The sequence below is a fragment of the Nyctereutes procyonoides genome, unplaced genomic scaffold, assembly GCF_905146905.1.
Source record: "Nyctereutes procyonoides isolate TBG_1078 unplaced genomic scaffold, NYPRO_anot_genome, whole genome shotgun sequence".
In the NCBI taxonomy this organism is placed as follows: Eukaryota; Metazoa; Chordata; class Mammalia; order Carnivora; family Canidae; genus Nyctereutes; species Nyctereutes procyonoides.
This window is the reverse complement of record NW_026575133.1, coordinates 50,442,285-50,464,527: the sequence shown is the minus strand read 5'-3', so window position 1 is coordinate 50,464,527 and position 22,243 is coordinate 50,442,285. Positions and strand designations below refer to the sequence as shown.

General features: G+C 54.5%; 2 protein-coding genes across 6 annotated transcripts in view; one reads left to right on the top strand and one right to left on the bottom strand.

The window, feature by feature from the left end:
- Positions 1-7,601, top strand: part of BIN3 (bridging integrator 3) — a 44,857-nt gene extending 37,256 nt beyond the window's left edge. For all 3 annotated transcript variants that reach the window (XM_055300330.1, XM_055300331.1, XM_055300329.1), the window contains exons 7-9: positions 3,291-3,432; positions 3,621-3,755; positions 6,221-7,601. In XM_055300330.1, the coding sequence (XP_055156305.1) occupies positions 3,291-3,432; positions 3,621-3,755; positions 6,221-6,367 (424 nt within the window). In that variant the 3' untranslated portion in view covers positions 6,368-7,601. The remainder of the gene's footprint in view (positions 1-3,290; positions 3,433-3,620; positions 3,756-6,220) is intronic.
- Positions 7,602-7,749: 148 nt separating this feature from the next.
- CCAR2 (cell cycle and apoptosis regulator 2) lies at positions 7,750-21,654 on the bottom strand. 3 transcript variants are annotated; one of them, XM_055300324.1, is made up of 21 exons: positions 21,551-21,654; positions 20,565-20,660; positions 20,198-20,289; positions 19,690-19,781; positions 19,371-19,485; positions 19,073-19,202; positions 18,793-18,889; positions 14,879-14,998; positions 12,825-13,047; positions 12,625-12,738; positions 12,116-12,279; positions 11,501-11,672; positions 11,183-11,413; positions 10,853-11,074; positions 10,129-10,273; positions 9,913-9,995; positions 9,362-9,508; positions 9,092-9,203; positions 8,800-8,988; positions 8,450-8,655; positions 7,750-8,193 (listed from the first exon to the last, which is right to left on the bottom strand). In XM_055300324.1, the coding sequence occupies exons 2-21, from the start codon at positions 20,620-20,622 to the stop codon at positions 8,149-8,151; spliced, it is 2,757 nt and encodes a 918-aa protein (XP_055156299.1). In that variant the 5' UTR covers positions 20,623-20,660; positions 21,551-21,654; the 3' UTR covers positions 7,750-8,148. The 3 variants fall into 3 exon arrangements, with proteins under 3 accessions (XP_055156299.1, XP_055156300.1, XP_055156301.1); XM_055300325.1 differs by having other exon boundaries at positions 9,913-9,992; XM_055300326.1 differs by lacking the exons at positions 19,371-19,485; positions 19,690-19,781.
- Positions 21,655-22,243: the final 589 nt, after the last annotated feature.

Below are 22,243 nucleotides of genomic sequence, written 5' to 3'. Positions count from 1 at the left end.
ATCACTGCTTATTATCAGGGGGAAGTGGGAGATGAGCAGAGGGCCCCGACTTCCCAGCCTTGTTTCTTTGTGGCAGCCGAGTGAAAGTGTGGACTTGGTACCTGCGGGACAGCTAGGCCCCCACTGCCCCTTGTCAGCTGAAGTCAGCAGATAACTCTGTAGGGTCCTGGGAGCAAGTCTGGGAGGGCCCAGGTACAGGGACCAGCCTCTGGCTGTCCCCACCTTCCTGCCCACCCCCCTTCCCTCCCCGACCTGAAGGTGGGCGAGAGCACTGGCACCCTGCACCAGGGCCTGGTGCTGTACGAGCTCCCAGCGCAGGCAGCGTCCCGTGTGTTCCGTCTGTGTAGTTAACCAGAGCCAGGATTACAGAGGGGGTCCCCCTGGGTCCCCACGCTTTTGTCACCACCTCACCTGTGCCATCCGGTCCCCCTGCCTGCCCTCGGTTTACCCACTTTAATGTAAGAAGGGTATGACGCCTGTCTCGACTCCGAGGGAGTCCTGCAGCCCAGAGCCCAAAGCCACCCAGGTGGTAAGTGACTGACTCGTGACCCATCTGTGGTGACCTAAGCCAGCCAAGCCTCCCGAGGTCTGTTGGTGTGACCGAGGGGCACCATTTTGGGAGGCAGAAGTTACCATGGTGAAGAAATGGTTTTCCTAGAGTCTCTAACAGAGCAGCTGGGACCGGTTTGCACTGCAGCCGCTTCCTCCCCACAGGGGACAGGTGCTCCTGCTTCCAGAGGCCGCGTGGCATCCTGGAGACACATAACTCGTACACTGCCTGTCCCCTGAGGTTGCCTGGCACTGCATGGAACTCTAGTCCTGGACCCATGCTTGGCTCACTCCTCGGGGCTCAGGGCTTGGCCCTCGGTGGGATTCCTGTTGCCTTTATGAGCTGATCCAGTCCTTGCATTTAGTCAGCATCCCTGGTGCCTTTGACCAGAGAAGACAGGCGCTACAGGGGCCAGAGGGCATCCAGAGCTGCTCAGCTGACCAGCAGGGTGGTCGTCCACACGCCTCCACCCCCACCCCCGTAGCGTGCATCTCGTGCTGTGGACGCTGCCGTGCTGCCCTCTTCCTAATAGGAGAAAACCCTCCAGCTGCCGCTTCCTGCCTCCTTCCCATCCTGTCAGCACCCCCTGCCCCCCCAGGCCACCAGCAGCATGGACAGCAAAGGCTCAGGCCCTGGGGCCACCCAATCTGGGCACCTCTAATGAGAGAATGAAGGTGGCCCCCAGTGGCCCCTCGTCTGGCTGGGGTGGAGGGGGAGGTGGCGGTGGCTCCTCAGGCTCCATTGCACCTGCTTCCTTGAGTCACATCCTCTCAGCTACTGGTCACAGTCCTCCCAGGGAGGGAGAGGGGCTCACCGAGCCTCTGAGACCCTGTCAGAGCCACCACCTGAGGCACAAACAGCGAGGCCTGTCCCTGCCGGTGGTCTCAGCTCTTCAGACCTGCCTGGGGGGGGGGGGTGTCCTGGAGGTGGCCACTACCCACACCCGGCCTGCACCGCACCCGGGAGGCCTCTTCCACTGGCAGCTCAGTCGGTAGTAGTGATTTGATGACTGATCTGTCCAAGGGCCTGTCTTACCCACTTCTGGCCTTTCCACTTAGGTAGTGAGCCCATTAGCACACGCCGTCAGCTAGAAGCGCTCACTTTAGTGCTCTTCCTCGGGTGTAAGAATCACCAGAATTTTCCTGCATCTATAGCCTCGCCTGGGGAATTCAGTGCTTTGGTCAAATTTATATTCTCTGTTCTCTGGCAAAAGACACTGTCACGAGCACCCTTCATTTGTTGAGGCTTTTGTTTTTTTTTTGTTGTTGTTGTTGTTTGTTTTTAGGATCTTATTTATTTATTGGAAGGGGAAAGAGAGAACATGAGGAGGGGGAGAGGGAGAAGCAGGCTCCTCACTGAGCAGGGAGCCCAATGTGGGGCTCGATCCCAGGACCCCGACCTGAGCCAAAGGCAGTCACTTAACCCACTGAGTCACCCAGGCGCCCCTGTTGAGGTTTTTAAAACCCAAATTCATCAAACTAGAATTTTACATAAAACTTGGAAAGAAAAACCAAATTCATGGGTATGCCTCTCCCTTTGAGAGGCAGACTTGGGGAGTCATTCCTGATGCGGCATCTGAACTACCTAAACGTGGCCCGAGTGGCCCTGGGCGCTCGTGGAAGGGGAGAACCCCACTGCTCGCTCCTGGCCCTGAGTCGCCCCCTCTGCTTCGCAGCCCCGAATAACTGCTGTGCCCCCCCCCATTTACCTCGATTGCGGGGCCGGATCTTCTCAGGCTGCTCACGTTCCCACCTTGCAGGGAGGACACCTCCAGCTTCCCACAACAGTGACAGGCACCTCCTGCCCTGCATGCTTAGCATTCCAGGAAGCTGGCCCATCCCCTCCTGTCCAGTTCCAGAAAACCTGCTTGCAGGTTTGCCTTGCCTCCTCCACCATTCCCTTGATCAAGGGAAGTCCAGCATCCCTGCCTGGGATACAGCCCTGCCCCATGTCTATCTCACGGTCTCCCGCTCCTCCCCATTAGAGATGACACCTGCCGCAAGGATGATGCCCACAGAGCCAGAGTGTCCATTGCCCCTCTGTGAATGGCATATAGTCCTCAGCATTTCCCTGTGGTCCTTTTTAGTCATGGTGGGGCCAGAAGATGCCCTGGAGCCATTGCCCTCAAACATCTGGTTTGAGAGTGTAGCCATTTGAAAGAAAGCACCAGAGGATGCCTGCTTTTCCCGTGGTCAGCTGATAGAGACCAGTACTAGGTTTCCACTGCAGTTGTCCCCTGCTGGTGGCATCATGAGATGGTGGGGAGGTTCCCTGAGGACTGGGATGCTTGAGTTCTCTGCTGGACAGTCACTACCTAATTGTGACCTTGGAGAAGTCACATCATCACTCTGGCCTCCATCTCGTTGGTTGTATTACAGGAGGATGTTGGACAGAGGACTCCAAGGAGTCCCTCGGCTCGGCCACCCTCTGTGACAGGTGTCTGTCACGCACGGGGCTGTGTGAGATGGGCAGGGAAAGAGCAGGGACCGCCTCGGTGGCCTCCTTGCATTCCTGCCTCTGTGGCTCATCTCAGGTCAGTAGGGTGACCCTTAGCCCTACCTTCTTTCCCTGGGCCGCACCCCAGATCGTATTCTCAGCAGCGGGAGCCCCACGAGGCCCGGGCCTCATCTGCCTTGCTCATGCGAAATCGCCAACACCTAGAACGGTCCGGCACTCGGTAGGCGCAGGCTGGGCCGCAGCTCCGAGAACGGCCCGCATCCAACGGGGCTGTGTCTGGCAGGTTTGGCAGCGTCTTCCCGAGCCTCAACATGGCAGTGAAGCGGCGGGAGCAGGCCTTGCAGGACTACAGGAGGTTGCAGGCCAAGGTGGAGAAGTACGAGGAGAAGGAGAAGACCGGACCAGTGCTGGCCAAACTGCACCAGGTACCAAGAGGTGGGCGAGCTGGGTGTGGACAGCGGGCCCCCTGGGGACACATGGCGGATGCCTCCTTTACCTGGGGACCGCCCTGGGGGCTGTGGGACTCTCCTGCCCCCGACGGGCACGTCCTGCCCCAGTCAGGGACACCGGAGGAGCCACCGGGAGCCCTGCCAGCCCGTGTCTTGGTCCCCAGGCCCGAGAAGAGCTTCGGCCTGTGCGGGAAGACTTTGAGGCCAAGAACAAGCAGCTCCTGGATGAGATGCCGCGCTTCTACAACAGCCGGCTCGACTACTTCCAGCCCAGCTTCGAGTCCCTGATCCGCGCACAGGTGAGGCCGCGCCCCACCCCGCCCACAGGACCGCGGACACCTCCCTGGGGAGATGCGACAGCGGTGCCATCACCCTGCCCCCGTCACTGCCTCCAGAGACTCCAGCTCTGAATGTTTGCCCGACTTCTCTGTCTTAGCTCCTCCGTGGCTCCTTGGTTAATCCCAGCTCTGGGATGAGGCCCTTTTTGTGGAATGGCTTTCCCCTCCAGTTCTCTCCTTCCTGTCCTTGTACCACCTGTGGCAGGAAGAAAGCAGGCCACACTGTCAACGCCTCCCTTTGGTGGGCAGGTCCTTTGCGCGGTGTGCTCAGGAGGCCAGGCGCAGGGGCCTGCAGGATGAGGGCCCTTGGCCCTGCAGCCCCACAGCAGTCACTCCTCTTCTGATGTCCTGACTTGTAGCAACCCTTGGAGGGCTCCCTAAACCCTGGGGAGAGCGTGCTCAAGGCCCCTGCGTGGGGGCCAGGCCAGGCGCACCTTCCAGCAGAGAGGCCAGCCGGCCTCAGACCGGGTGTGGGAGAGGCAGTGGGAGCTCTGGGGTCTGGCAGTGAGATGGTGGCAGGCCACAGGCTGTGACCCTGTCCCCCAGGCCTCAAAGGTGTAAGGACACAAAGTACAACTGCCCACAGCTCCTGCCCTCCTCGCTCCCCGTTTGTAAGGGAGAAGGTTGAGGTACAGAGTCCCCACCAAGAAGGACCCCCAGCCCACGGCCGGTGCCCTGCATCCTGCCACCTTTCCCACAGTCCCCCGCAGGTAACAAAGCTGGCGTTGCGGCCGCCTCCAGCCCACCTCTGCCCTTGGCCTGGGTGTCTGGCGCCCTCCAGTGGACACATCCGGTCCTTGCAGTCAGCAATCACAGGCGGGCCCCCCAGCTTTGAGAACATCGAAGGCGAAGGCGGGGCTGCACACCCGGGCTCAGGAACCCTGAGCGGGAACTTGTTAGTGGCCGTGTCCTTGGTCGCTAGGGAGAAAGGAGGCCGCACATGACTTTGCACGAGCGAGTGGGGGTTCCTGCCCCTGCCCCCTGAGCAGTGCCCCTGGACATGAGGCTCCCCTCCAGCAGCTCAGCCTAGGCCGGGGAGAAATGGGCTCAAGGAGACCTGCGCCCTCCCTCCCCTGTGCCGCCACCACCCCTGCTCCCGGCTCCCGCCCCCTCCATTCTGTCCTGAGTTAGCTCCAGGGTGCGCGGACCAGAGCAGTTTAGGGGCTAGGGATGCCCTGTAACCAGGCAGCGGGGTGCCTGGGGGCTGTGTACTGCCTCCTCGGCACCAGCCTCCCCCTCCCGAGGCTGTCGCTGCCATTAGTCACTAGAGAAGTGAGCATCCCTAGTGACTCAGCCTGCGCAGTGCAGCTCTGGGGCAGGGAGTGGGGGAGGGCGGGCCAACCCCTGCCCTCCGCTCCGGTGGCAGCACCACTGGCACACCTCCATTCAGCTCCCCTTCGGCCCAGGGCAAGTCCAGCTGTGGACTTGCCATCAGACCTGCCGCCCCTCCGGGCCTTGCCCACCGGTGACAGCACTCCAGGGTCCAAGTGGAAGCAGGGCTCCTGCTGCCCAGGCACAACTTGGAGCCGGACATGATACCACATAGGGGTGGGTGTCCAAATAGTGTTTCGAGGGGTGGGCATCACTTTCATGAAAGTAGGTGTTTGATTTGGTCATGAAGTGGCGACTGGGGCAGAAGTGGCCTCTGGAAAAGGTGCTGGGTCTGAGCAGCCCTCCGCCACCTGAGAGTTGCTGGTGGGTCTCCCGGTACCTGAGCACACCTGCACCTGCCCCACTGCAGGCCTCTCCTATCCCCCCTGGACGCCCCCCCCACCCCGACATACACACACATGGACATGAAGCGGACTCTGAGCCCTGCCCTCAGCCCACGACAGCAGAGGTGGTGATGAGCAGGCTGTTGCCATCCATTAACAGTGGGACAGGTCAGGAAGGAACAGAAGGCTGGGGAGGTGTCACCTTCCTCATCTTTGCTTCTGGGAACTCCCAGGGTCTGGCGGCCACTACACCCTCTCTCCTGTGGATGAGGGTCCCGGGCTTCTAGCTCTGCTAAAGCAGCCTGTAGTTAGCACCAGCCTACCCAGCCTCCTGGGACCTGCCTAGGGCCCTGCCAGTGCCCCCACCCCAGCCTCAGCTTCCCGAGGGCATGAAGGCCCTCCCCACCTCCGCCTCCCCAAGGACCCTCTGACTTACTGCCATCCTGGCAGCAGCAGCGGCTGCCCCTGAAGGGCTGGGGCCCGTGGCTTCAGTCTCCTTGCCTGCTGTGCAGTTTCGGGATGGGCCGAGGGGACAGTGGAGACAGCCCTTCCCCCAGCGTGAGTGCTCTGCTTGAGGGCACGGCAGTGTGTGGGCCTCTGGGACGCTTCTCTGGCCCCGCTTGTCCTGCTGTGCCCGGGGGTGCCGTGCTGTGGGGCCTGGTGCCACGGGAGCCCGGCACCTGCCAACCTCCTCCCCGCCTCTCCCCCCAGGTTGGGTACTACTCAGAAATGCAGAAGATCTTTGGAGACCTGACCCAGCAGCTTGACCAGCCTGGCCACCCTGACGAGCTGCGGGAGAGGGAGAATGAGGCCAGGCTGAGTGAGCTCAGAGCCCTCTCTATTGTGGCAGATGACTGAGTCCTCGCTGCCCTTTGGAGACTCCAGGGACACAAGTCCGCCTCTCCAGTCTCTGGCCCTGTCAAGCTTAGGCTCAGGTATGAGCCAGCAAAAGGCCCTCCCCTGAGAGAAGCACAGGGACAGCAGAGCCCCTGCTCTACCTCACCAGCCCTCTGAAATGACCTGGCACCAGGAGCCCCACACAGGCTGCTATCTCCCCACCCATAGCAAGAGCCCAGACAGGTAAGCAGAGCAGAAAAACTCCAGGGGCCTTCTCCCCTCTAAGAGAACCGTCCAGAGGGCATCCTGGCCTGGGGCCTGCACAAGCTTCCAGCCTTCAAAGGCACCGGTTTTGCTCACCTGGCATCAGCCTTGCTTGCAAGGTCGTGATCACATCTACCTCCAAAGACCCCTGGGGAGTCCACCTGCCCTCATTGCCTTTCTGCTCCAGACTCCTCTATTCTGAAGAGGCCCGAGACTGCCACGGGGAACAGAAGAGCTGTGCTCCCCCAGCCCATAGACCCCCCCTCACTCCAGCCTCCCAGCACGACAAAAACTGGCTTAGCCCACTTCTGTCCCTTAGGTCAGGTGCACAGAAGAGTCCCAAGCCTCGTAGGTTCCCTAGGAAACCAGACTCGGCTTGTGTAAATAGGCTACCAACCACACAAAATGTCACAGCCTGATTCATAGGCCTCAGAGAAACAACAGTGGGTTTGTCTCACCGGAATACTTGGAATTTTATTTTTTCAAGTAAAGTTTTCAATAAAATCGCCAGCTGTTACTGTGCTGTGACTGAGAGGAGAGCCACCCTAGGATTGTGGCGGGGTGTGCTGCCCCCTGCCGAGCTGGCCGCACCTCTACAGCACTGCCTCTCTCGACCAGCAGGTGGCAGGGCCCAGAGCACCAGGGGCCCGCCCTTCCCACTGCCCCGCCCTACCTTCTGGACTAAGGGCTGGGAGGAAGGGGGCCTGCACAGGCAGACCTAGAAGAGGAAGAAGGGAAGGGCTATGGAGGACACGTGGCTTGTTTTTGACTTTGGTTTATTTAAAAAACAAAAAGCCAAAAAAAAAAAAAAAAACCAACTTTATATACAAAGTCAAACTGAAACCACGGATTATGGAAAGAGGCGAGACTTCTGGGGGGAACAGGGAAAAAGGCTGGGCCAGAGCCAATACCACATTCTGAACATGGGGAGGTGCTGGTTTCTTCTGGCAAGTCTGGGGTGGCTAGAACACAGTGCTCTCTGGGAAACGCAGCCCAACACCAAGAGTTTGCTAGCACGGACTCCATTCCTGCGATGGCCAAGGGAGACCCTTCCCCCAAGAACCTGCTCCTGGACCTAGCAGGATTTGTGCCATCCGGAGGAAGGGCTCTTACCCCCCCCCCCCCCGCCAGATTCCACGTCTGTTTCTTCAGTTTATTGGCATCAGACCTTATGACATACTTGAAAAGCCTTTTCCTCCCCTGTCTTATTCTAAACTGGAAAAGGACAGGAGAAAGCACAAGACTAAAGGGCCCCAGGAGAAATCCCAAGGTGGAGGGCAAAATGACATTCGAGGGGTGCAGAAGGTGTTGGATTTAGTTGTTAAGTGGAACCAGGGTTCCCCACTCATCCATCCCACATAGCGCAGACCCCACCCTGATGGCCTGAGCTCCTCTACAGAGGCTGAGCACAGGGGTCAGCCACCCCTGCCCATGGCTCCCAGGTCCTGCTCCAGCTGCTTTCTGGAACCAAAAGGGCTCGAACGTCAGCAGGCTCCATCGCTGACCCCACGGGAGGGCAGCTGCTGCGCCAGGCCCCTTCAGTTGCTAGGTGCCGGCTCCTCCTTCTCTACCCAGCTGTCAGCCTGTAACGAGAATCAGGACTTGAGGAGGAAGGTCCAGGACGGGGGTGCCCACCGACCCCCCTTGCTGGGAGCAGGCTGCAGCAGAGGCCAGACTGACACCCATCCCCAGAAAGGAGCAAGTGGGGAAGGCGAGGCGAGGTGTGGCGAACTGGGGTGCAGGCGGGAGGGGCAGAGCGGTGGCTGGCTATCGCCCTCACAGCCTCCCGCCAGGACACCGAGCCGGCCTGGCTCTCCCCCGGGTGGGGAGAGGGCTCACCTTCTCAACCATCCGCTGCATTTCCAGCTGCAGGGGGGTCAGGCGCCTCCGGAACTCCTGGAGCAGCCGTTGCAGCTGGTTCTTCTGGCGCTCGGCCGTCCGGGCCGTCTCCTCCGCCTCGGCCAGCCGGCTGCGCAGCTCCTGCATCTCCGCCGCCAGTGTCTTGTTCGTCACCTCCGTGGCCGAGAACCGATTATGGCTCTCCTCTGGTGGGGGGAAATGGCAGAAAGACCCCTGCTAAGGTTGAGTGTCGCAGCCCAGGGCAAGAGGCCCGAGGCAGGAGGAGCCTGTGAAGACACACGTCTGCATGTCCTATCCTGGTTGGGTCCCTGCAGCCGCAGGCCACTCACCCAGCTTCAGTTCCAGTGTGTGAATCTTGTTCTCCAGGTAGAGCCGTCCGCTGTCCTGCTGCTCTGCACGCTGCAACAGGTTCCCCACGTTGATGAGGCTGCCGTTGTGGGACACCAGGCCTTTGTGTTCCGTGGGAGCAGCACCTGGTTTTGCATTTTTCCCCGAAGGAGGTAGCAGGTCCAGGTTTCCTAGAAGGGGCCGTGAAGATTTAGGGAGAGGTTCTCAGGAGGAGAAAGCAGCCTGCCCTGCCCGTCCTCCTGGGAAGGCTGCAGGGCACTCCTCAGGACGCACCGAAGAGCACCTCCTCGGGAAGCCCGGCGTCTGTACCCTCCTGGCGGCTGTACTGAAGGCTGCGGTACTGGCAGATGTTCTGGGTCACCACCCTGCTGACCAGCTGTTTGGCCTACAGAAAACACACACCGAAAATACCCACTGACGAGAAGGGGCAGCCCTCGCCCCTGTGACATGCAAGCACCCTGAGCCACCCATGGGAGTCCAGTGCATGCACAGGCGCCAGGGGAGGCCATCTGAGGAGGCCTGAGGGGATATAAGAGCAGGCACCTGCTCTGCACTGAGCCGGAGCCCAAGGGTGAGCAGGATTCTCTCCAAGTCCCGCCGGTGCAAGTAGCCACACCAGTTGGCGTCAAAGAAGACAAAAGCAAGAAGACAGTCCAAAGGGAGCACGGCAGAGGGGTCCAGCTCCTTGGGCTGCAAGACAGACAAGGATGAACAAGATTTACAAAGCATTCTCTGAACAGCAAAATCACCCAGGAGGTAACCCCCTGAAAAAGGAGCTGACATCATCACACCTGGGTACCCCTTCCAGCTGGAGATGGGAGCCTGGGCCACTTGGGCACCAGGGGCTGTCACACACACACAGGAGCCGAGTGTGCTCCTGCATCAGACACCGCCCTGGTTCGCCCAGATGGAGCTACTAAAGCATCCCGGGTCCTGTGAAAGTACCGCTCCGCAAGCCAAGAACCACATTTGTCTTTTGTCGGTCAGAGAATGCCAGGAGTCATACGGTAAAGTCTCCCCATCCCAGCAGTGAGTCAGAGGCCTCGCTAGGCTTCACTGTCAGTGGGGTAGGGGGAGCAGGAAAGAGGTCTCACCATGTCCTGAAGAGAGGAGAACTCCATCTCTGATTGGTTCGAGGCAACCGACCGGACCTCTGAATCTTCCAGCTTGGCTCCTGCTACAGGAAGCCCGAGATAAGCAGGGAGCAAGGAGACCCCTCCCCCCCCCCCCCCGGGGGCCCAGATGCACAGCCATGACAGGAGAGCACCAGCTACAGAGCCAGGCGGCTGCTGCGTGATGCCAGAACGTACCAAACTCTTCTTCGCCGTCATCCCTTAGAAGGAGCAGCTCTGGGTCAAGGGCCATCTCACAGAGGTCCTCGGATGCCTCACCCCGGGGTTTTTCTTCTTCCTCTCCCCCGGAAGACGGAGGTTTGGGCAAAAGCCCATCTTCCTTCTGGAAGCAAACCAAGATGCGAATGGTCACCTGTAACCGCTAACGATGATAAGAGCCGACATTTGTGCGCTGGCCGTGTTTGGGCACCGCGGTAAGGTTTCTCCATACAGTCTGGTTTACTGCGTTGTGACATGGGGTTCGGAGTGAACTAGGGCAATTCTCAGGCACCTGGCATTCTCTTTAAGAGTCAATTTCAGTCCCATAAGAAATTACATTTACTCAATAGCATTTAGGAAGAAGCAGACCCATGCACTTTAGAAAGCATTAAGAAAATGCAGTGTGCTAGTTAACCGTCAAGGAGCCAAAACCCCTGTCCTCAGAGCATATTAACTTCTATGCTGCCGTGGCCCATCGGCCACACTTCCAGGCCCACCTCCCTCCCAGCACCCCACCTCCTGGCTGTGTGGCCAGTTGGCAGAGTGCAGTGCCCTGCTCCTGAGGACGTGCCAAGGCAACGGGGTGCATGCAGGCAGTGAGGGGACAGTGAGAAGAGCCCCGCAGGACCCCCAGCAGTGCTCAAACCCGCTCGGCACTCCCGTGTGCAGCCCCAGTGCCCAGACGGGCAGCAGAAGTACTCACCGGTGGGGCGTCTGACTCGGCAGCTGTGCCCTCACTCTGTACCTCATCCTTGGGCTCCTTGGCAGCCTCTTCCTTGACTGCTTCTTCTTCCTTGGCTGCCTCCTCCTTCTCAGGTTCAGGCGGAGCCACTACCTTTTCAGGAAGGCTCAGCAGCATTTTATAAATCCTATAGCCAAAATCCCTCTGGAGCATCTCCAAAAACAGCTCAGCCAACACCATCACCTTGTGGAAGAGACAACAGCAGCCCGTGAGCATCTGGAGAAAGGGAATGTTCCAAGCCCTCCATCCCATACACCCTGCCACACAGCCCTTCCAAACCCCTACACCTACTTCAAAAGAGATCCTTTCTTTTGGCCTCCGGTCCTCCACAATGCTATGGAGGGACAGGTTTACACAGCCAGGGCGGGCCATGACAGCAGGTTCTAGAGGGGGTGGAGGGGCCTCGGGGAGATCAGTGTCCATTTCCTGCTGTGTGGTGGCCTCTGGATTCTCCGCATTCTGTTTAGAGGTGTCTGCTACTTGCTCTGATGTATCAGCTGCCTGCTCCGGAGGCTCTGCTTCCTGCGACAAAAGCCAAGAGCTATGACCACCTGCGACCAGAGGTCAGGGCACCCACTCTGCCCACTTGTCTGTAAGGCTTAGCCTTACCCCGGACACCTCTTGGGCTGGGGGAGCTGCCTCTGCAGCTTTCTGCTGGCACAGGGCCTCCCACTCTTCCAAAGTAGGCATGATGGTCCAGACATCTGGCAAGTACACCACCACAGTCTGGAGCCGTCTTGGGGGACCCGGCTGCAGGTACTGAAACTCAGCAAAGCGCCACCTGCTCACGGCAAAAGGAAAAAAGAAGTCCTGACCCACAACCTTCACAGGTGCTTCAGTTTCCAACCAACATTTAATGAGCACATACTGCACATGCAGCTTTGAAAACATGAAAACAAAAGAGACCAAGTCCTCAAGAAGTGGTTCCCCAATGGGCCGACATGAGTAAGCAATTACTATCCAGGGTGCTCCCAGCACCAAGGACCACTAACGTGGCTGGGGGGTTGCATGTGACAAGCCTTGAAGGGTCGGCTGGCTCTCAACACACATACACATCCTAGTCATGCTCACAACCAAGACAATCATCTGCAAGGGCTGGAGGGAGGGGTGAGGTAGGCCTGGGGGAAAAGAAGAGTGCTGACAGTTCAGAAAGGCACAGGAACCTGGTCTCCCAGACAGTCGTGCCAATGAGCCACCAAAGAGAAGCCCAGGACAGCCACTCACCACTTAGTGCAGGCGCTCAAGTCAATGCCAGTCTGGGCTTGCGCACAGCGAATGGCAGTGCGGACTAGCACCTGCGGGTCGCCCTTGGGGTCGAGGCCATCCAAAGAGGGAGACCACTCCCCCCCAACCAGCACTGCTTCTTCTTCTTTCCGGCTCAGCAAAAACTGCAAAAATATATGAGATAAAAAAACAATTATCTGGATCTCTCACCAGGAGGCAGCTCACCACCCCTGGGGATTGAAAGCAGCAGGATATGGTGAAGAGTCTGCCACACGGGGTGGAAAGCAGGGGAGGATGGATCTCTCCACCTACAAACATGAACTAGCCATGTAACTTTTTCTGACAAGAACACCCTAAGCCATGCTGTCCTTCTGGTGAAATGAGTGGTCATTTCGGTTCTGGGCTCCTTGTTTCTATGAGCTCGTGAACAGGAGCCAGGCTGCTGAAAACGTGACAGGGCCTGGCCGTCATCCAGGACTACCTCCTGCCTCATGAACTCCAGCTCTTACTTTAATCTGCTTCAGAGGATGTTCTGGTGTCTCCCTTGGCTCAGCCAGGTCATCCACAAAGAGCATGCAACAACGATACAGTTCCTCCAGTCCCGGGGAAGAGAGCAGCAGTACCTGTGCAGGGCAGCATGAAGGACACGCTCAAGAACTTTACTGGCCTCCAACCATGGGACAAGGCAGCAGGACCTCAGTCCTCTTACCTTAGAACTGTAAGCAGGGTCACTGTCTGCAGGGGTGGGCTCAGCACCAGCATCTGGAGCTGGCTCCTTCTCAGAAGATACCTGGATGCGGCTTGGAGGATGGAGGGAAAAGGGCTGGCTCAGAGGGAAGGCTGACAGCCAGCTCAGACACACAGCCAGAAAATCTGAGGGCACCAGGAGGCTGCGGTAGCGGCGCTGGAGCTCTAAGAAGTCACAGGTAGGGCTGGGGGAAGAAAACAAGGGGATCCAGACTGAGCAAAGACCACACTATTTAAAAAATGGAACCATGAAAGACTTGGGGGGAGAAAAAGGGCAAATTATTTTCTAATCTAGGAAGAAGACATCTCTGAATAGAAAAAGATGGATGAGATTTGACCACTAAAATGTTTCAGCCTCTTAACAGCAAAGTAAAGTCGAACTGGGAAAGAAAAAACAGAAAAACATTTGCATATCTGACAGCTATGGCTCACTATCTTGATTGAAGAGAAGCAAACACAAATTATATCAGGTTCACAAGAAGGTTCACGAGTCTGAGAGAAAACTGAGAAAATGGTCATCAACAGGTATTTACCAGAAAAAGAAAAGAGACTTAAAAGCCTGTGAACGCCTGCTCAATCTCACTTAGAATTAAAGACATGCAAATCAGAATATTACTTTTCTCCAGAGAGACTGACAAGGATTGAAAAGTTTGGTAGCATAGCACTGCCAACAGCAGGGGGAAAGGAAAACTGGGCACTTCAGGCCCCTTGGGCAAGAATGGAAACCAACACAGCCTCTTTGAGAGAACCGGCAATGGATGTGCAAGTTCAACATCAGACCCTCTGAGCCAGCTACTCCATTTCCAGGAAATGACCTCAGTAAACTACTTGCCCCTGTCCACATGGACTGTTTGTGACAACAGTATGTAGGATGATTAAAATGTGGAAACAGAGAGCTGGTGAAATAAATGGTCTATCCATTCAGTGGAATATTGCGTAGGTGGTGAAAAGTATGAGACTAATCTAACAAATGCTAACATGGAATAAATTCTAAGACACATTAAGTGAAAAAGCAAAATCCCAACCAGTATGTACAAGAGGCTTCCGTAGACATGTGTGTGGCTACCTGCCGGCAGTCACATTCTGATTAGCAGGAGGCGCTACCTGCATCCTTCTCCAAGATACGGGGACCACACCATCCTATGAGACTAACCTGGGAAAGCAGCTGGGTTAGCAGGGGGCACGGGACAGGCCCTACCCGGCCCTGCAGAGAGGAACCACTGATGCCAGAAAGGGCAGCAACAAGCCCTCTTTCCCTTGCACCTCGAGGAGGAGGTGCCAGGAGGCTGCCCCCTCCCCTGAGCTCGGGCTTAGGTGAACTTTGCTACCGGGGCAGTGGCCAGAGCCTTGCCTCCACGCTGCTGGAATCACTCATCTGCCTCTGAGTCAATCAGTTCCGAAGCACGATACATAAGCTTGCAGGCCAGAGTCCTCCCATGCTCTGGAGCACTCTAAAAATGAGTCTAAGGTCCCCCTGGAAAACCAGTCCCAGGGTGCCTAAGATCAGGACTTTTCTACCTAAATTAGAACTGGTATTGGGTACCTGGATTCTGACTGGTAAACCTTAATGATAACCTGGCATAATTATTTCTGGTGATAAAATCACAAAAGCTCTATCAAGGCATCCATGTCCAAGGCACTATGATGGTCAAAATTGGAGATTCAGAAGCTAAAAACTGGGATCCCTGGGTGGCTCAGCATTTTGGTGTCTGCCTTTGGCCCAGGGCATGATCCTGGGGTCCCAGGATCGGGTCCCACATCAGGCTCCCTGCGAGGAGACTGCTTCTCCCTCTGCCTGTGTGTCTGCCTCTCTGTCTCTGTGTCTCTCATGAATAAATAAATAAAATTAAAAAAAAAAAAAGAATCTAAAAATTGTTAGATTAAGAAACAGAAAGGTCCTAGGGACATGACCCTACACACAAACACACTTATTCTTGCACAGACTGTATCTCATTTAAACAAGAAACTGTTACCAGCTGCAAAAGCCTCACCCCCCACCCCAGCCTCACCACTCACCTGTCCACAGTATAGGGAGTGAGATGGACCCGGTAAGGAGGCAGGTCATGCCTTGGTTTCTTAGCACCCCAAGTCTCTCCACCAGCCCTCTGCTTGCGTTTCTTGGAGTCATAGTCATCGCTGGGGGGGTTGATCCATCACCAGAAGGAAGAAACCACAATGTTACATTAAGATTCAATACCTACTGGCCTAAAAGAACTGGAAACAATCTGAATCCCCAACATCAAAGAAATGGATAAAGAAGCCTAGCTAACAGCCATCTAACATTTATAACATTGTTATAAAGTTATTAAAATGAACATTTAAATACTTATAAACAGAAAACCACCCATGATGAGCAAAAAGACTAGTACAGGAAAGTATGTATATAGTATTGTCTCAACTGTGCAAAAAAAGCTTTAAAAGACTGAAAAGTAGTAAAGTATTGGGGCACGCCTGACTGGCTTAGTTAGTGGAACATGTGACTCTTGATCTCAGGGTTGTAAGTTCGAGCCCCAGGCTGGGTGCAAAGATTACTTTTAAAAAATATATCTTAGAAAGTATTAATGATGGACACCTCTGACTGGTAAGGCTTGTGAATAATTTTCTTTTTTGTATTTTTCTGAACTTAAAAATTATAGCTAACATAATTTTTTGAAATGCCAAGATTTTAACTGATTTTTAACACGAGACACATATATAGCATCATGCAAAGGATTCTATAAAGGAAGTTTTATTAAGAGACAGTTCTTGTAACAAACCCTTAGCACTATGCATTTAAGTCATAAAAACACTAAAACCCTTTGATCCAATTATTCCATTCTTGAAAATATTATCCCAAGGAAGTTAACTCAAAAGAAAAACATAAGACTATGAATAGTGGAAAAAATTCACGCTGAGAGGCGCCTGGGTAGCTCAGTCAGTTAAGCGTCTGTCTGCCTTCAGCTCAGGTCATGATTCCAGAGGTCTGTGATCGAGCCCCACATCGGGCTCCCTGCTCAAAGGAGAGTCTGCTTCTCCCTTTCACTCTCCCTCTGCCTCTCTCCCTGCTTCTATTCACATGCTCTCTCTCTACAATAAAAAATAAATAAAATAAAGTAAAATAAAATAAAATATTTTTTTAAAAAGATTTTATTTATTTATTCATCAAAGACAGAGAGAGAGAGGCAGAGACAGGCTAAGAGAGAAGTAGGCTCCCCGCAGGGAGCCCAACGTGGGACTCCATCGATCCCAGGACCCAGGGATCACAACCTGAGCCAAAGGCAGACACTCAACCACTGAGCCACCCAGGCGCCCCCAATAAATAAATTCTTAAAAAAAAAAAAAAAAAATCAAGCCAAGAATACGAAAACCACATTCAAATCTAGTTAATATTTGAACTTTAGGATTATACCGCAATATGGAAAAAAATGTCTGATCACTTTAATCACAATGTATAGAAATAATTTGGACTCTAAAGTTAAAATTTTTTAAAATTAAAATTGAAAAAAATTATAAAAAGTATGCTTATAGAGACCACAAAAGAACATAGAAAAAAAAAAAGCAGTAAGCAATTTCTCTTTTCAAAATTGTTTTCTAAAGATCTTTAAGAATGGTAACCTTGGGATCCCTGGGTGGCGCAGCGGTTTGGCGCCTGCCTTTGGCTCAGGGCGCGATCCTGGAGACCCGGGATCGAGTCCCATGTCGGGCTCCCAGTGCATGGAGCCTGCTTCTCCCTCTGCCTGTGTCTCTGCCTCTCTCTCTCTCTCTCTGTGTGACTATCATAAATAAATAAACTTAAAAAAAAAAATTTAAAAAAAAAAAAAGAATGGTAACCTTTACAGGGAATGACACATTTTTATTGTATTTTAACTTTACCTACCTAATAGCATGTACTACTTTATACATTTCTATACTTATGACAGTTTCACTACTTTATGGGTTCAGAAGAAAAAACAAAAAAAGAAAAACCTTTAGACCATTATAAAATGCCAGACTGATAAGAGAAAACAAAACCCGCATGTCTCACGAGAGAAAGGAAATCACTGTCAGTTCTTCCTGCCCAGGTATGGCGCAGACTGCAGCCTATTTACCAGAAGGCCTCTGCTCTTCCCTTCAGACCCACCTTTCTTGTTTTCCTGATCATTCCAGCCCTGGGCATCTAAGTTCATTACATTCAACACAAAGTTTTTCATCATTTCTCTATCTGCCTGGCTCATTTCCTGGTTTATTAGCATCTCCATCCAAAAGCTGCCTTGCAATCTTGCCTTTACAGGATGTCAGTACTTGCACGTTTTCTAAGAGTCATTCTGACAGCTCTCCTCAGCTCATCCACGACTGGGTGAACACTTCAGTAAAGGCTGTCCACCCCTAGTGACGGTGGATGTCCCACTGAATCCTAGAATTCAATGGCCAGTTTTCTCTCCTCACTGTGAATTGTAAAGAACACATTAGAAAAGTGGTACCAGTGGGAGACATCTCAGTAACCTCAGCAGGATGCTGCGATGGCATCCCGCTGGATACGCCTGTCCAAAAACCTCAGCAGTTCAGTACTGGCAGTCCAACGGAGACACCGTTACCTCCACTACCTCCCACCACCATTATCCCAAAACCTGAAATTTAAAATAAAACTTGGCTTCCAGTCAGAATGCTAAAGTAGCTGGACTCCTTTGTAAATTGTTGTTCTCCCCGAGTGACCTAACTTCTACTGCTCCCTTTCCTACTTCGCAGCCTCTCTGTACTGACTGATGGTGCTATCTCTCAGCCAGTGGCAAGACCTCCTTTCTCTAGAAGTCACAACGCCAAAGCATTATGGTGAGAATCATGTCACACAGGCCTCACACAGGGCTTGGCGTGTCCAGAACAATCAAATGCATGTGACTATACAGAATTTGAAACTAAAGCACAAAGTCAATAGCAACCATTGATTCCCATCCAGGCTACACTATCCCTCAGGGCACTTGCTGTGATTTGGTAATGATGCCTTTAATAAACCCACAGGATAGGAGAGGTACAAAGTCTGAAAATTGGAGACAGGGAAGATGCACAGGACAAGAGGTGTAGGTGTATGCAAAATATACACCAGTGACTTGAGGACAGAACAAGGCGTTTCAAGTAGTGGAAGCACGGTAGAAAACAATCCTGGACCACAGAACCATTCTCCTAGTTAGAGTTCATGATGACCTAGCCCAAGGGAACATCCTTTTGTTTGCTTTGCTTATATTTGCAATTTTCCATAATAAAAAAATTAAAGTAAGGACCGACAGAAGAACTAAAACCAGTCTCCAACGAACTAGCCCAGAGCTTAACTCCTAGGAATATAAGCATAACCTTCTAGGGAGAGAGTAAGGCAGGAGAAGGAACACATGAGCCGGAGAGAATGGGGAGTGTGCTCCCAGCAGTCCCTGAAGCTCAGAGATGATACAGGATGGCCTAAAACACCCCCAACGTCCCAAAGCTACCATGCCGGCTGTGCCATGAAGCTATCTACATGTTCTAGGCACAGGCCTGGACTTTTGGGAAGAGTGCAACCTATAGACTCTAACACTACACTGAGGTGTACAGTGTATATAAAGAAACTTTATACTACAAATTAAGACATTTATACTACAAAGTTATACTACAAATTAAGACATTCCCATTTTTTGGACAGTCACCAGATTCTGCATAGTTTTGATTTTTGGCATCTCAGTCTTAAGGACAAGAATTAAAAGGGAAATTTCTATATTTTAAAAATTCAATGTGGTATTTTGAAAGATAAACTATATTATCAAATCCCTGCTGAACCAATTTATAAAGTTCTGACATCAGCATATACATCTCAGTGCATCAACTTATTTCAGGGGAAAAGGCCCAGGATCTAGTTGCAGAAAGAGAATGTTGGTGTCAACAGGTGGCAAAGAGACACTGCTCCTAGAGACAAATAAAGTATCTTCCCTATTTGATCATTCTCTTACCTTCGGCCTTGATCCAATCGTCCGTGAGGGCCCCGAGCAGGAAATCTGTTCAGGTGGCTCAGATGAAGTGTGTGGGATGTTTGGAAGAGACTCAGAGCTACAGAGAAGAAATGGCTGGTGACTCTAAAACCCTACATATCTGCCCAACTTCCCTGTCCCTTTCCTCCAGTGATAAAAGTACCCCCTCCTAGTCTGAGAGTAACAACCTGAGAGTTACAGGCTCATTCATCCAAAATACCCCATAAAGCCACACCCCAACATCCATCCCACTGGTACGCACGCTTCTGAGGAAAGAGCGGAGGAATCCGGTGAGGCTGGAAGATCAGCTGGGGCTGAGCTCCCAGAATCCCTTGCTTCTGGCCCAGGGCTGCCACATGTAGAAGGGGAGGTGCTGGGGACTTCAGCAGGGGCTGTAGGACAGTAACCAGGAAATTCAGGGAATCCTATGGCTGATGTGCTCACTACCTTGGAAAGATACAGCCCTACCCCTTGACAAAAGTAAGGTTCTTGCCCAGCTGTCAAGGCACTGGGGGATCCCCCCCTCCCCTTTCCAATGCAGACACCAGAAAGACGAATACCTGGTTGGAGAGCGTTTGCACCTTGACAGCATTCCAGGGCACTGCCTGGCCTGGGTTGTATGCAGCCTTCACCAGTACCTTCTCACCCAGCTGGGGCAGCCGGCCCTTCACCACACTGCCAGCACACAAGCCAGGAGACCCAGTCAGGAGAGAGACCCTGGCCAAGCCACCTTGCCTGCCCCTATGAGGCCCTGCCCATCAAGATTTCGCACACCTTGCATAAAAACAGCAAAGCAATGGCTTCAGAGGGGCCCTACCAGCATGGTGACAGAACTGAATTCAACAAGCATTTCCAGAAAGAGACTAACCTCAAGCCTACCTGAGCTGAAAAAAGACCTCTTCATCCACCACCCCAAAGTAGTCATGCAAGCTGGTAACAATGCCAGTGAAGACCCGCTGCTTCTCCCCACCCTGTAAGAGAATAGTGCAGTTTGAAAGTAACAGCATTTGTCCACGCTCTGCCATTAGTATCTCATCTCTGGCCAAACCCCATCTAGCTCAACAGAGGATGGCATCAAGGGTCACATGAAGGAAGCACACAGACAGAACAGTCATAATCTACTGCCGGGAGGAGGAAGAAAGCACACTGAACCTTAGCTCAAGGCTTCTTCTGGGATTTCCAGTTCTTTAATTCCAAGAAGCACCCAAGAGATTTCAGCCAGAACTTAGGACTCCTGGTCAGAGGTGTCTAGTTACCTCCATCCTGGCCCAGGCCAGGAGCTCCAGGAAGGATGAACATGGCAATGCAAGAATGAAAGCACCAGGCACCCATGCATGCTGCGCTAGTCCCAAGTGCTGAAGCTCACTAGAAAAAATGCACAACCTACCTGAAGGTGCCTGGCATTTTGGGACAGGTCTGTGGCCACAGGAGGAGTGAGCAAACCAGGAGGAGGACCCAGAAGAGATGTTGAAGCTGCGCCTATGTGGACAGAGAAGCAATCTCCAGGAGCTGCACCCACCATTTTGAGCACCAGAGTCCACCAGAAGGTACGGCGGACCCAAAGGGCAAAGGGACTCGAAACGACTCCTCCGCAGGGTCTCACTTGCCACCACCCTGCTCGCCTCCTATCTTCCTATGAAACGTGGGCAGCAAACGGCGCTCCCCCAGAGAAACCCCCAAAACCACATTTTAAAAGACTAACTCCAAAGCACATCATACCCACTACGGGGCCAAACAGGGATAAAGGTGATCACCTGAAAAGTTGCGTCCCCCTGGAAGCGGGTTGATCCGCTGGCGCTTAAACTGGGACATTGGGAATGCTGTCCTCTTTCAGAGTCTTAGAAAAAAACCTTTAATTGGAAAAGAAAGAAGTTAAGAGCTCAGAGGGAAATTTTCCATCGACTCCCCCCCCCCCACATACACACACAGACACCCCAGCCAAAAAGTAACGGAGGATCTTGATGTAGGTGTGCAGGTGGGTACGGAGAATGAATGGAGGAGCTGGAGAGCACATAAAGCAGGAAATGCAAAAACTACACCGTTCCAGGGTGCCCTCACGGTAGTGTCGGGGTGGGTGATGCTGTCAGGCTGTTTTTAAAGAAAAGGAAACTGAAGCTCGAAGAGACTGAGGCTTGCCGAGGGTCACATCACCAGTCGGTGACAGAGCTGAGCCTCGCACCCAGGTCGCCAACGACTTGGCGCCCCTCTCCCTCTCCGCGGATGCCTGCGGAGACCCCGGTGACACTCATTCATTCAAATACATCCGTCAAAAGGCCCTCCACCAGGCCCGGGAAAATGGAGGAGGCCGGTGCGGGAGAGGAGGAGGCGTGGGCCCTGTCCCCGGAAGCCCGGCCCGTTGTTCCCCGGACGGGCTGCTGCGAAGGGAGCCCCGGGGCCCGGCCGACGCGAATCCGGCAGCGCGCCCGCCCGCCCCGCCGCTCCCGAGCTCCCGAGCGCCCGAGCGCCCCGGGCCCCCGCTCCCGCCTCAGCAGCCGCCGGCACCGGGCCTCCCGGGCCGGGCCGCGGCGGGGCCACCGTGGGAGGACCGAGGCGCGCGGTTTCTCCTCCTCCTCCCGCCCGCCCCCAGGGCCGAGGCCGTTGCCAGGGAGACGGGGCTCGCAGTCCGAGGGGGGCTCGGCCCCTTCCGCGCCCCGTGCATCTTGGCCGCCCGGCCCTCGCAGCCCCTCGGCCGGGGGAGGGGCAGACGGGCAGAGGGGCGGCGGGGGGCCCCCCAACCCACCTGCGGGCCAGGGCCGCGACACCGGGGGGACAAAGACACCCGGAACCACCACAGCCGCTGCTGCCGCCACCACCGGAAGCGCCTCTCCGGAAGCGCGACCACTGGTCGGAAGCTGCCACTCTCCCGGATATGGTCCCTCCCTCCTCTGCACCGACTTCTCCCTTCCCCCACGCCGGCCTGCCATCCCGCTCCAACTGTGGAGCGGAAGTGCGCCTTCCCCGATCGGATGCGCGTTAGGAAGCCGGGCCTCGGTGGTGCCCCCGCTTAACGGTCCCATTGGAAAAGTAGGTTCTGGCGCATTGGTTCCTAATCCAAAAAAAAAAAAAAAAACCGGCAGGAGCAGGACCCCTACAGAGAGCACCTACCGCCCGACACCTGGCCTCCTTCTGGCGGAGCCCCGGGCTGCAGCCGCAGAAACAGCCCCTCCTGACTGAGGGCGGAGGGGCGCCCCCGCGGTGGCCATCTCTAGGAGGCGTTCCCGAGGGACTCAAGCCCGCGACTTCATCCCCAGCCCGGCCGTTGCATTGACAGCTCCCCTCCCGACCTCCGGATACCTACTGGAGACTGAGCCTTTTCCCCGTCCTCAATTCCCAAAGAGCTGGGAGCCTCAGGCGCTGCAACAAATAAACCACCACAATATCTTGGTAGACATTTACCACGTGCTCAGGAACATTTTCCTTTAGTCCTCACAAC

What these genes read in the sequence shown, in the direction of transcription:
- CCAR2 (XM_055300324.1), bottom strand. Translation starts at nt 20,622, where the DNA reads ATGTCCCAGTTTAAGCGCCAGCGGATCAACCCGCTTCCAGGGGGACGC. An exon ending in TTGAGCGCCTGCACTAAGTG is followed by an intron (nt 11,673 to 12,115) that starts GTGAGTGGCTGT and finishes TGCCGTGAGCAG; the next exon opens with GTGGCGCTTTGCTGAGTTTC. An exon ending in TCCCGAGGAGGTGCTCTTCG is followed by an intron (nt 8,989 to 9,091) that starts GTGCGTCCTGAG and finishes GGCCCCTTCTAG; the next exon opens with GAAACCTGGACCTGCTACCT.